At 44.5% G+C, this 14,744-nt stretch overlaps 1 protein-coding gene across 1 annotated transcript in view; it reads right to left on the bottom strand.

The window, feature by feature from the left end:
- Window positions 1–3,884, bottom strand: part of epha4b (eph receptor A4b) — an 80,253-nt gene extending 76,369 nt beyond the window's left edge. The window contains exon 1 of the mRNA XM_034555016.1: window positions 3,767–3,884. Coding sequence (XP_034410907.1) covers window positions 3,767–3,884 — 118 coding nt within the window. The remainder of the gene's footprint in view (window positions 1–3,766) is intronic.
- Between the last annotated feature and the right edge of the window lie 10,860 nt (window positions 3,885–14,744).

Here is a 14,744-nt window from a genome sequence, read left to right as displayed (position 1 = left end):
GAAAGGCTCTGTGGGTGCTCAATGGAACACGTAGAAATGGGAGGGTTTGATTACAACCATGTCTCTTTCTTTGTTCTTGTTTTTCTTATCACTTTTGTTTTGTCTCACAGCTTCTCTCCTGTGGATTTGTCTTTTATTTATGATTTCAGTTTGTCTCTCTCTCTCTCTTTTAACACACAGACACACACACGCGTGCGCATGCACACACACACACACACACACACACACACACACACACAATGCAACCATGAGGTGAAGCCCTCACAGCAGAATCCTTTTCTGTCACTGAGCTTTATTTATAACCCAGTCTATCAGCCAGCCCTGGGGACACATGACACCATTCTCTGGACCAAGACCACCAAACTGCCGCCAAGCCATACATTATAATAGTGTGTGTGTGTGTGTGTGTGTGTGTGTGTGCATGCATGAGCACATCCATCCATTTGTGCTTGTGTCCAGTATGGCCATGTGTTAAGGCGATATATAGGGTCCACCTCATTACAGAACACATACAGGGGCTGTACACAGCTACTGGAGGTCAAAGAGAGAGAGAGAGAGAGAGACCAAGAGGGTAGTGTAGAAGAAGACAAAGGGGAAACAAGCAAGGAGTGAGAAATGGAGGCCATGAAGATATGAAAGAAAGCGGTTGGAGAGGTCGATGGGAGGGGAGGAGGTACACGAGAAAATCAACAGGGTGCTCGCGCTTCCTGTCTGTCTCTGCTGAGATCTATATCCTCTTCTGTCCAAGGTCATGATTGTTACATGGGAGCATAACAATTTCTCGGACTTGCACACACTCGCACACACACACACTTAGTGAAGTACAGCTCTGCCGATAACTACAAGCAAGCATTATAGATTAAAGCAATTAAACCAGAGGGGACCTTTGACCCAACATTATACCACCGTCAGGATCGTGTGTGAATCATACGATGTGTGTGTAAGAGGAGGGCATGCTTTACATATGCTTGCCTCTGCACTAACTGCTCGCTAGTTAACCTTACAAAGCAATACACCCCCCCCCCCTCCTCCCACTGCACCCTAAGGACAATCCAATAAAAAGCTTCAAGTGTACTGTAGTTCCGAGACCAATTACAGATTACAGTAAACCTTATGACCGTAACATATACCACCGTTTTCCCATGTTTTGCTCTCCCTTTCTGTCGACTCTTGATTATTAATTCAATTATACATCCATTTGCACAGATTTTTCAGTCAGTCTTTGGAGTTAAATCATTTATCTACCTCTTTTAGTCTACTCTAATCAACATGCAGTTGCAGTGGAAGAAAGTATGGGGCTTCCATGCTGCTGTGTTTTCCAGAATTAAGGAGGTATATATTTAGAGAGGGAGTGAAGACACTGAAATAGAAAAAGTCTGCTCCTTTCCCTCCTTGGAACCTGGGAGGAGTGGGTGCAAAGTAATAATAAAAAGAGAGTTCCACCGTGTTGGAAAGAGAGTAAAGTCGGGATGAGGACAGCTGGACAAAAATGAACCATGGGAAACCTGTGAGCATCCTCCTCCCTGCTGTTACATCAGTACGCCCTCAGGGCTCAGACAGAGGGTGTGCTGGGCTCCCTCTGCTGGTGCACAAAGACTCACACACTCCTCTTCCTCCTAATACTGTTGATAACAAAGACCTTCAGAGGATGCTCTTCATCTAAACAACTTATGACTGAACCCTTTGCCACTATACGGCTCTCATGTCCCCCCAGTCTGCAGCAGTTTCAAAATATTCTCTTACAACTAAAATGTCATGTAAATGTCAACCATTTTGGAGCAGATCAATAGCTCTTGGTAATAAACTAAGCTCATGACAGCTTAACACTACTTTCCCGCTAACACTATCAGCTCTATCAAAGGGACTGTGTTCATAATTGAGCCTTGAGAGCTCTATCTCTCCTTTTATGACAGCCTCGCTTTCTACTCGACAGACTCAGAGGGAGGATTTCCTGGAATAACACGACTACCCAGATACGTGGGTGGGGAATATGCACATTCATAGACAAACACAAGGTACACACACTGGCACAAAGAAGAGCAATCCCTCAGCTAAGTCTGCAGTCACAGCAGGAACACTGGCAGGCCCGAAAAGGTAAACGCAGGGCAGAGAGTGGTTTACAAAAATGGCTTCATTGGATTACTTTCCCATCGGGGTACGTGCACACACACGAGTTAGGCAATAGGCTTATAGCTGCCAATTAGGCCAATAGTCTGACACAGCAGGGCAGAGAAATAACCAGAGAAGGAAAGTCTAAGTGAATCACACACACAGACCTGGACTCCCTGATATTATTTGAAAAGTGTATTAGCGATAAATAAAAAACTCTGACCTGTCAGTCACCTCAGAAATTCTAAAGTTTGACATGACTCAAACACACACACACACACACACACACAAACACACACACGCACACATGCACGTACAGAATGCACAGATGCCCCTGGCCGTTTATCTAAATCAACAGGAGTTTCCTTTGGCTTCCAGTTGGTTTCATCATTCATGCTCATTTCAATTAATATTTCAACAGTGTGTTAGTGTCTCCTTCACAGGCATTGTCTCCGTCTGTTAAAACACTCCTCCACTCTCTCTCACTCTCTCTCTCTCTCAGTGTCTATCCTCCAGAGCCTTTGTTCTGTATGAACTCCACGGGGCTGTGACATACATTGAGCGGCTTGTACGTACAAACACTTTACACCATTAAGTCAGCCAGACACAGGCCCTCACTGTGGACATGCGTTCAAGGTGAAGCGCTTGAGTGTTGGCGTGTGTGCGTGTGTGTGCGTGTGTGTGTGTGTGTGTGTGTGTGTGTGTGTGTGTGTGTGTGTGTGAGAGAGAGAGAGATTAAGTAAAAAAGACAGAGCAATATCAATGAAGGCCAATCATCCAGCTCAGTTCATAGCAGCTTCAGAACAGGACTGACTGCTTTGGGGAATTACTGAATGAAATGAATCCCACAGTGACAATCAAGTCACAGCTGTATCATCTCAGTCAGACTGTCTGACAGCGAGCCCGCAAAAAACACCACCACACACTTCCATTTATAGTTCAGATAACAGACTCTCTGTTTTTTTGATAAAGCAGTTATTGTGAGTATAACTTGTGCGCCGCTCTGCCCTTTTCTCCATTTAGTGCAACTTCCCATTAAACAAGCCAGCTCCCATGTCTCAGCCCACCGAGCAGTCAGGAGTAGTTAGTGAGTAAATGCATTGGCTAATTCCAGGCCGAGCATCAATGTTAATACAATAACTGAGCAGCAGCGTGCGACAAATGTAATGTAATTGCTGCTGCGCTTTATAATAAAAACATATCTAGAATTGGCAGCGATGCCAATGTTGTTTTGACAAGATCTTTATAAGTTAGGTTACTTTAATAGAAAACATATCGTTGCAGAGATAAATAAAATGCGAAGAAGCTTTCTCGGTGTCAGAAAGTCCTCTCTATGTGTGTGTGTGTGTGTGTGTGTGTGTGTGTGTGTGTGTGTGTGTGTCATACACATTTAATGTCAGTATGCTCGGGAAAAGAAGGAAAGAAACGTCCCAAACAGCCCCCCCCCCCTCTCTGTCCCTCTCTCCGCTTTTTTTGTATGCATGATTCATAACTGAGCCGAGCACTTAACGGGAGTCTCCGCCGCTGCGCTGCGCTCCTTCCCCGGCAAGTGGAACCGCGTGATGGGGCTCCCCATCCGCCGACCCAGCGCACAGCCAAAGTCATCTCCCTCACTCGAGTTAAGCTTCAGCCAACAATCCCCCGCCAGGACACCCACCTTCATTCTCCGGGTAATTCCGTAAGGCTCGGCACGGCGACAGCGCGTGAAAAAGAAGAAGCAGGGAGGACAGGAGGGGAAGGGAAGGATAGATCCACAGGACGCGTGGTGGTGCCATTTTTCAGGCTGCGCTGCGCCCTCGCTGCATCCCTGTTGGCGGTGTGGAGTCGGTGAGCGCAGCCCTGCGATTGAGAAGAGAGAGAGAGAGAGACAGAGAGAGAGAGAGAGGGAGAGAGGGAGAGAGGGAGAGAGAGAGAGAGAGGACAGGAGGGAGGAGGAGACGCTGGGAGGGTCCACAGCCAGCCAAGTCCTGTCAATCAGCCCCCTGGCTCTGGGCTGGTATGGGGGCCTTTAGAGATTCCTCACACTTGCTGCACTGTAAAAAAAGAAAAGGAAAGAGAGAGAAAAAAGATCCATGTGAACGAGTGATTAGCCCGATGTTGAGTTTTGATATAACTATATATGTCTTTTTTCTCAGCAGTCATGCTCAACGCTGTGCTCCAAACGTAATAGTAGGCTCTACATGTCACAACAAAACCAAATCCTTTATTAGGTTTAATTAACATTTTAAAAATGTTTGCAAATACATTATATTTGCAATGATATAGTCAAAGTATTTTTGATTTATTGTTTTGCTCGGCTATATTAAATAGCCAACTCATTTGGGATCAAACAGTGACAGCTACATCCCCCTCTCCGGAGCAGTGGGTAAAGTCAGGACAGCACCAGGATAAACACTCCCACTCTAAAACATCCTCAATTACTTTTGAGAAGAGACACAGGCACGTGGTAATTACTGTATTAGTGTCAGCTCTGTCTTTTCCCAGTTGTTGATATGGTTCCTGCAGATGCTACCAGTAGACACCACTGACGTGCCCAACAGATTCCAATCAAACACTTTATGGAGATTTATTCTGCCTTTTCCATGTGTTTGACTGCAGTTCGGGCATCAGGGATGTGTGTGTGTTGTTGTGTGTGTATCTCGCTGTCGGTATCGAGCAGTCTTTAAAGATGAATGAATTATGTGTGCAGTCTAAAATATGAAATGTACGAGGAAAAGCTGAGAACAATGATCACAAATTGGGTGGAATTAGAATCTGATTTTATATCTAATTTGGCATTTCTCTTGCTGTGAATGCTCAGCTGAAAGAATGGGGCAAAGAGATCCCATAGGTCACCTGATGCACTGGGATTTCTTTCCCTGCATCTTGCAGGCAAATTGTGATGTAACCCTTCCGTGATTTATGGAAGGATCATGACCACAATTATATTTACCACGAGTAACGTTCTTCTATCACGCTTTTGTCCCAAATGAGGCTCCTGGAAGAGCTATAAAACTGTCAAACATACCCTGATTTATGCTGAAATTGTGTTTTACCCCCTCCTGGCCATGTGTGTTTCTATGGAAGTGTGTGACAGCTTTTGTGTTTTTTCTTGTGTGTGTGTGAAGCTGCCACCTCCACAGATTTGTTAAGGGTCCAATTATGATGATGATTTGTTCCCTGCAATGGCTTTACTTGGATGACCTAATTTCCTCAATGAGTGAGAAAAAAATACTAATCCTTTATTCTTCTCCCTCTACTCACTCCTTCATCTTCTTCTTCTTCTTCTTCTTCTTCTGCTGCCATGACGCTGCATTCACCCGCACGGTGACAAAACATCGCTGTCATGCATTCCAGCAGTGACAGCGTGACACGGCCCCTTAAACCCTTGTCACTCCCTCTACCTCCCTCACACACATGCGGTGCACCCAAACACACGCACACACACATCGTGCATGCCTTGTGGCAGTGTGATCTCACCAGCGCAAAGCCCACATTTTGCACATTGACATTTCAAGGCTGCACATTCGCACGCAGTGACAACTCACTGCCACGGCTGAGAGACAGTAGCCTACAACAGACATTTTAAAAACTCTATCTGTGTTTTGCATTGTTCACTTCCTTTACTAAAGCTGACAGACATTTATTTCCACAAGGAAGCACTGATCTTTTCCGGCGCTTTTAAAAGTTCTTCTTTCATCGGGTATCCCTCCTCTTTCGACCTCTGGATTCTCACCCCTCACCCTGCTCCGCCTGTCTTGGTCAGCTAACCAGCCACCATACTTCTCCCTCTCCCTCCCTGAAACACACACGCATTTTCCTCAGAGCTCCCGTCAAAGAAAATAAAGGACTGTTACCAAGTGGAGATGAAACTTGGATAGTGTGTGCAAATGTGTGTGCTGCGCGCATGTGCCATTGGCGATGATCACTTGTTTGACAAGGGGCAGAGGTGATGACAGGGTTGTCTGCCTCTCCAGGAACTCCCCCCCGTAGCCACCACACTCTATATACACACACACCCTTAGCCCCATTCAAAGCCACTCACTCATGTGGTAATGTCTCTATTGTGACAGCCTGAATGCTTTATGGGCAACAGCTTGGTGCTGGCATTTGGTCTTCGGAATCAGTGTGTATATGAGCATGTGCACAAATGTGTGTGTGTGTGTGTGTGTGTGTCTGGCTCATCATACGTTGTGGAATCTGACCATCTACACTTCGAAGCATTAAGATCTCGACTCGGCTCAATCTTGGGAAGAGGAGCAGGAGAGGGGATGGGGAAGCAGAGAAAGTTTCAGCCACAAAGTTTGAAGGAGGAGACTGCACAAACACACGCACATGTACGTACGCACACATCCTTCCACTTCCATCTACTCGTACTTTTCTACCGCCACCGTCTCAAGCAGGCAGAGCGATTCGTCATGTCAGAGAGCCACGGTGCTGCCATACAACAAAAGGTGAAAGGGAGTGTGGGAAAGGGCTGGTGCACAAAGCCCTCCCTGCCCCCCCCGTCTGTCTCCCTGTCTCGGCTGCATACGCAGGCCGAGAGCCCCTTCAGCATCCCCCTCCCTGTAGGCTTCAGAAAGAGATTGTGGTTTGCACTGTGGCCACCAATCCTAACATGTGTGAGCTCATAGATAGTGTGCTTAAAACTATCTCATCATTAAGTCTCGGAGCCCCCCAAACAAACCCTTTAGCTCAGTCCAGACAGCCAGCGGGATAGAGGGAGGAAGAGATGGAGGGACAGAGTGAGGGAGATATAGATTAAAGAAACAGCCACTCAGGGAGGACATTCTACCAGTCTCTGCCAGCTCTACCCACAAAAAGAACAAGAAAGAGAGGAGAGGATTTCCTTGAGACTGATACCAGCTATGTAGACAGAGAGGCAAACAAACTGACAGACACAAAGGCTGAGACTGGAGGATATTCACACTGTTCCAAGTGTCTTGTGTGCCTGATTTTCTCTGGTTGCTAGCCCCCCCCCCCCTCCACACACACACACACACACACACAGACTGACTAACTGCTGACCCAAAGGCAAAGTGAATGCTGTTTGGCATATAGCTGAGCGGGGAGAAGGATGTTTACTGTAAGTCTGCTGGGGAGGAGCAGTCAGTGTCTTATCATCTCAATCGTGTCCTTCTCAACCAGAGGAATGATTTAACAATCAATGAAAACGGACCTTGCCTTCCTGTATCACATTCCTGCCAGAGCTGACCTATTGGTCAACAAGAAAACATGCATATTCACCAGGGGGTAATGTGGGCAAAGATTTCAACAACATCTGGGAACAAAATTAGGTAATTTCGTAAAAATAAATGCCCATTGAATAAGAAAAACATCCATCTTTATGTACACCACAAAATCGACTTGAATGTACGGATACAAATGTGAACGTGTAAGGACGTTTATGTTATTATAGAAGGATGGATGCATAAAAGGAAGGATGGAGTCATCATGACGAATTGGAGTTTGCTCAAACAGTGACAGTCGGCTGGCAGAGAGAGGAGGAAAGGAAGCCAAACTCAGAGCTCAATCATGTTCTGCTTGCATAGTGCCTTATATTGTTAGGCTGGGCGAGACCAAGTTGAATATGAATAGGGATTTATGTGTCACTGTCATACATATGGATCACATAGAAGTGCCTTCGTCAGGTCTCCAGTCGTATGAGGGTCGTCGTTGCTTATGCCTTAGTGACCGATAATCCTTGGTCCTTGGTGTCTGAAACTATGCAGGACATGAATACAGGAATGAATTAGAAAACGGTTGGTGAGCAAACACTAGGCCTATTTCACAGTGTACATACAGTAATAAACAAGTAATGATGGTCACACTTTCACATCTTCCGTGTGAGTTCAAATTCTGAATGTGAAATGTATGCACTATGTAAAGCCCTTGAATATGTTACACTGCAACATAGAAAGTAGTGTGCAGTACACCTGAGTTATGGTCAAACCTCAAAAGCAGGCCGGACCCTCAACATTCAACATCTTTCTGCTTCAGTAAAAAGTTGGTCATATTGATAACAATATTGTTGTCTCTCATAAACATAAGTAAACCAAATTGAAATAACAACATGAAATAACATAAAATAAATGATATAAAATAAATAGGAAAGGAGTGCCCGTAATAGAAAAAGAGCTGACGCTCGAGACTATGAAATATTGGCCTCAGATAATATTTGGCCTGAGAGTAGGAAGCGGGCTAAAGGTTTGCATTAAGTAACTTTTGTCTGCCAAAGGGCAGCAAGTAGCAAAAGTAGTGGGCTCCAGAAAATAATTGCATTCGCTAGTAGCACAGAGGCAGCCAAATGTCCTGCTGTGCTCACTTAATTCAATAAAGTGAAGTGCAGGTGTGGAGAAAGTCTGTCTATTGGTGAATATCTGTTTAAGTCAGGCAAACCAAAAGAGTGGCTGAGAGATGCATAGAGCCTTTCACATTACGTCACATTTGATTCAAAGTTGAATTCTAATCTGTAAATAAACACTTTTCCAGGAAGTGTGGGTTCTTCTTTCACCTTTCTCTCTCTCTCTCTCTCTCTCACACACACACACACACATACACACATGAATACACGCAAATACAATTATGTACACAGAGCAGATACACATGTTGGTGTGATTTGTCACCATCTCTCTTGGCACAGAACAGGCCTACGCTAATGGACGGACACTCTTTGTGTGCTAAACTAATTAGCTCCATTACTAAGAGACAGACAGCAAGGGTGAGAGAAAGAGGTAGAGAGGGAGAGAGAGAGCGAAGCAAAGGTCCAAGATAAGGTATATAGAGTGAGATAAATGTAGTGAGAGGCAAACATAAAAAAGGAAGAGGTGCAGAAACTAGATGTATGCATGATATTGAATAAGAGGGAAGTCGTCTTATCAAACACAACTCTGTGTTTGAGTGTGTGTGTGTGTGTGTGTGTGTGTGAGCCAGGCTAGACATCTAAGCGCTTCGAGCCCTCGTGAGAGAGGGTAAATGTGCATTATCATCCATCCATCACTCACACATTACTCATTCACTTACTTACACTCAGACACACACATACACACACGGAGCACATACATGAATGCTGATACGTGCACTTAACACCCGGCTGGATGCGAGCGAGACACATTTATCTCCATGCAACTGTGTGGAAACGATACTGAGTGCATCTGCGAATGTGTGTATGTGTGCAGGAGCAAAAGTGATCTGGCAGGTTTCAGGTCAAAGCCATCCTCGGTCAAATGATTGGTTCATGATATGATTGACAGGCAGACTCCCTCTCCTTCTCTGTCTTCTCCTCTCTTTCTCATCGTTTGTCATTCATTTTTCATACTTTATTACCCCTCCCTCCTGCCGTGCACATTCCTGTGCTCCTTTCATACACTTTTACTTCACCTCCTTAAAATCCCCCTGTTTACGTCATGTTTGCCTTGAATGATATTAGGGGAGAAACCTCAGAAGCAGAGAGTGAATTTGAAGATGACCATATTGACCTTGTGCAATGACAGACCCAAGCTCACCAACACAGTTGCTGTGAGAGCACTGGGGGAAGATTTTGGAGCTGCCGTTGACTTTTTTTTGCTCATGTGCAAGTCTTCGGTTAAATGTAGGAGAGGAACTATTGTTGAGTGTAAGGTGAGCTGGACCTCCGCACCTATAAGGTCGAGGCCACTGTACCCCGATCAGGCAGAGGGTATTTTATCTGATGGTCCTCAATGAGGGGTCTTCCTTACCTCTGGCTTCATCTGTTATATTAAATACATGTTACCCCGTAGCAATAAACCTGTATTTTAAGTAAGACTCCTAATATTGTTTTTTAAATGCAGCTTTCTTTTTCTTGTAAGTCGGCGGCTCTTCTTCTATCTCCTCATTGGGTCCCTTTTTTAAAAAAAAGCTCTCCACAGACATCTGTTTTTTACATATTTTTGCTCGCTTGTGGGCTTAACTTTAGGGGTCACCTATCACGTGACCGAGACGAGCGTCTTGTGTCAAGAGGCACAGCCGGCTGTATCCGGTCATTTCTTTATATAAAACATCTTTCAGACCTTGATAATCAATAGTACAAAAAATGTCATTCATTCTTTCTGTGCGGTCCGGTACGAAAGAACCCACGGACGGTACCGGTCCACGCCCCAGTGGTTGGGGACCGCTGCTTTAAGTTATGCATTAACAATGTTTTATTACACATTAAAATATTCCACCTGGCAGTAGTACAACTTATTATTTTAAACAACAACAACTTCCAAGCATGACATCATTTCTATCTTTCCATGAAAATGAGGGGAAAACACCCCATGAGCTTTAGGGCATGGGGAGAAACCTCTGGAAAGGCTTTTGGAAGAGAGATCACCTCTCTTTGGATGGCTGGGCTCATATTTCCTCAATAATATTTGTTATTCTAAGATACTGAAATACTTGATAGCACTTACTTGAGTTATTTTGCAGAATATCTGTCATATCTAACTGTACCGAGGTTTCCATTTAGCTGTATTTTTTAATGCTCATATCTCTGACGGTGTAAAATAACATGTTTTATTGTTCCCTCTTGCCCACAATAGTCACATTTGCCTGTATTATGTTTCCCTATTTTTTGTAGCGTACTGTTAAGCCCTGTGTGTTCAAATCTAAGTCTTGATATGACTGTTTCCTCTCTCCGGTTCCTTCTTGCACATCTCATTTCTCCCACTTTCCTCTGGACTCCGAAAAACCATCGTCCTTTTCTGTCCTCCTCCCATTGCTTCTGCCACCTTTCCTTTAACCTCTTTTTAATAATGCTTTTGGTTTCTCATTTACTGAAATTGACTGCCTTTTTCAGCTTTATCTGCCATTTCATTCCCTTTGACGCCAATATGTGCTGGTACCCATATAAGGAACACTACTGTCAGACCCACCGTCTGAATTCTGTATAATGTTTGTTGTATTTCTATGAGGAACGTCTGGTCGACTGTCTGAATGACTGTTCTGTAAGCTGGCTAACGATGAACTCCCAACAAATGATTGAATTATTTTGTCTCCTCATCGGGCCATTTACCCTTTTCTAAAGAAGCTCTCCAAAGACCTCTGTTTTTTACTAATTTTTGCTTGCTTGTTATTTTGTGGGATAATGTATCCCGTGACCGGTGTGTCAGGAGAAGTATGTATCCGTTCATTTTTCAAAAGAAAACATTTCAGATAAAAATACTTTTTTCATTCATTCTTTCTGTGCGGCCCGGTACTAAAGGACCCACGGACCGGTACCGGTCTGCGGCCCAGTGGTTGGGGACCACTGCTTTAGAGGATGAAAAAGGGGACAAAAACACTTATTTTTTATTTTTTTTACATCAAAGAGATTTAATTATATGCTTTAGGCCTCATTTAAACTCTTTGCAGCTGCTTGGGATCTATAGTGCCATGTCACTCAACAATCAATATATCTTATACACACACACCCTCTTTCACAGACGTACACACACCCTGGGAGGAATCTCTCTTATTGGGAAACATCTGATCAAGCAGATACACTTGAATGGCTATTGGGGCCAGATTGACTCACAGTGAGGGGACTCAGGATCAATGTTTTTGCTTGCAAGTCAAACTCATTCTGTTGTTCTCTGTCTGTGTGTGTGTGTGTGTGTGTGTGTCCTGGTAGTGTTTGCCTGCCTAGCCAGCTGTTTATTCACGGCATATTAATATTACGATGGTGGTGGTGAGGATCAGAGGACAGACGAGCAGCCCAAGGACTGGCCCAGTCCATCCATGGACTCACCCAGCAAGAGAGGCCCCTGGTGTAGCTCCCCGCCGGGATCGGCAGACAAAGACAAGTGCCTGTGGTTCCAAACATGGGCCCCTCTCGCCACCCAGAGGTCAGGAACTTAGAATAATCTATCTTAAGCAGGAGGGACCAGGCTTTCTCATGCACCCACACACAAACACACATTTAGGCATTAAGGCTTTGATATGACCCTGCTTAACCCAACAGACTAACGAATGGTGGGGTGTCACAGGGGGAAGAGAGGGCTTTAGGCAGAAAGTTTGAGAAGGGTGGTGGGGGACAGAAACAAGAAGCAAGAGGGTGAGATATGAAGTGAATGGACTGCATGATCAAAGCGGACAAATAACAGAGAGATCAAGAGAGAGGGAGACCTTGCTGCAGTGAAGTCATGAATGAGCTCGGCGGTCTAAAAGGGACACATGCACTTTGATCCTTCTCTAATAATATTTCTCAAGCACATCCTCATTTAAAATGCCACCACCACCAAAGGGAGACAAATGACTGACAACGAGACACACAAATCAATCAGTGGATTCATCATCTGCCAGGGAAAAGACCCACACAGGGGTTTTGAACACTTTAAAGCACAATATATACCTTGGCTCGATTCAAGCACTGTGTCGAGCACGGGAAGTCTAAATTATTTAAGGCCAGCTGACATTTTATCTCTTTAGCCGCACAACTTACTGTTTTGTCATGAAGAGCAGAAAAATGTCATCTATAGCCTAAGGGTTGCAGTACTTGTATTTTTGCCACTCTAGGGGCTAAAATTGGATGACTCTCTCAGAGGCTGTCTAGCTCCCGCTCCACATTCACTCACTGCAGGGGAAGTACGCCATCTAGTGTGGAAACTTCAAATACAGAGAAGAACATCACTGTGTGAGGAAAGGATGCTTTGCTAAAATTAAAATAGATGATCATTGTGGACTCTCACAGTAAGCACCATGCTGTCAAATACAGGTTTTAGGTCCCATGGAGGAGAAGTATTCTCTGCCAGCAATATATCAACATACATAGATCAGAATCGAGTGGGAATAGGAAGGAAAGATAGAGATGGATATATTGTAAGTCTTGATGTACACACAGTTGTCAGTTTATTAGGTACACCTGGCTTAAACTAATGCACTCTAATACAGTCCTGCAATACATCCTCCCTCTAACAACGTTATAATGTTCAGTTCTTTGTTGAAACTGTTTAGTTAGGTGTTGATCCTTTGGAGGATGTAGTTTATGGTGCTGTTGAGCTAAATTCCATTATACTGAGAGATGTGTGTGTTATTTAGCTATTTATTTATTCAATTATCCATGATATAAATAGTGTGAGGGCTGCACGGTGGTGTAGTGGCTAGCACTGTCGCCTCACAGCAAGAGGGCCGCGGGTTCGATTCCCGGTCGGAGCGGTCCTTCTGTGTGGAGTTTGCATGTTCTCCCCGTGGCAGCGTGGGTTCTCTCCGGGCTCTCCGGCTTCCTCCCACAGTCCAAAGACATGCTGCAGGTTAATTGATCTCTAAATTGCCCATAGGTGTGAATGTGAGAGTGAATGGTTGTATGTCCCTACATGTGCCCTCGATGGACTGGCGGCCTGTCCAGGGTGTCCCCTGCCTTCGCCCTATGTCAGCTGGGATAGGCTCCAGCGCCCCCGCGACCCTAATGAGGATAAGCGGTATTGAAAATGGATGGATGGATGGATAAATAGTGTGGATAAAATACAGCTGCTGACCCTTTCTTCCTTTTAGGTGGTCATCAATGATGCTTGAATGTCTATCCCACATGTAAAGCTTTCTGTATTGTTTTGTCAAAGGGGGTTCTGCAAGGTTCAATATGGGGTCCTGTCTTATTCCCATCTATACTGACATTACATGCTCATCTTAATGCGGATGATACAGTTCTCTATTATGTTACTAATACCGCCCACTCAGCCAAAGAAATCCTGCAGCAAGCCTGAAACAAATTGTTTCTAGCCGTTTCTATATTGGTCCGCTCTGCTCGACATGAGTCTTGAGGTTCCTTCGCCGGGTGTTTTTGTTGCCTTGGTTCCATCTAAGGGTCTGCATGATGATGCTGGCTTTGGGTTTCCGGTGTGATGGATCCCCATCTTCTTCTCCTGATCACCTCTTCCACAGGTTGTCTGCCCTGAAATAGCTTCAATGCATCTTTCTCACGCTGCTGTGTCATCGTACGGAAGCATTGGTCCTATATGTTCAGGGCTCACTGCTTGAGGTGGGCGGACTTTGGCCTCTGTCTAGCTGATAGCATTGTCTCCTTTGCTATCGAATTCAAAAATAGTTATAAATCTGAGGACATAAAGACATGTCAGTGTTGGTTAGGTGATAAAAGGAGCATTTGCTTGTTCTTTACTAGAATGTCAATCCCAATCCTTTTATGGATGTCTCAAATGCACAAAGCACTAATGCAATTTGATAAACTTAAATTCTAATTCAACCATTGGAGAGAAGGTATCCTTCAACACTAAAGCACACTTCTCCCACGGACGTCTGGTTGTAAAGACAATCCAAAAGTCTGCATGAAGAGAAGTAGCCCAAGAGATCTACTCTTTGTCCACATTTGTCTCACTGGTTTGCCTATTTCACCTTCCTATTGTTAATTATGAATAGTTGTAATGTTATGTATTAGTTTTTTTACACTGTAAGTTTACTATGCTCCTTCTAAAGTTGAAATGCTTATATAAATCAACTTTAGCACTCTTTACAAAAGAAGGTGTGGGCCCACACTTACAGCACAAAGCAGCAACACAATAGAAAGACGTGGCCACCACCTCCCTGCTAATCGACCCGTTTTAGCAAATCTAAAGAGAGAAGTTGACAATTTGCTGTCTATAATAGCACTGGCCAAAAGAGACAAGTTACTGAAGCGGTGAAAACCCACTCCGTCTGAAATTATCTTGCTGGATCAGCTGTGG

Source organism: Cyclopterus lumpus, chromosome 17, assembly GCF_009769545.1.
Source record: "Cyclopterus lumpus isolate fCycLum1 chromosome 17, fCycLum1.pri, whole genome shotgun sequence".
NCBI classification, from domain to species: domain Eukaryota; kingdom Metazoa; phylum Chordata; class Actinopteri; order Perciformes; family Cyclopteridae; genus Cyclopterus; species Cyclopterus lumpus.
The sequence above is the reverse complement of the archived record's forward strand: the minus strand, read 5'-3'. Positions and strand labels throughout refer to the sequence as shown.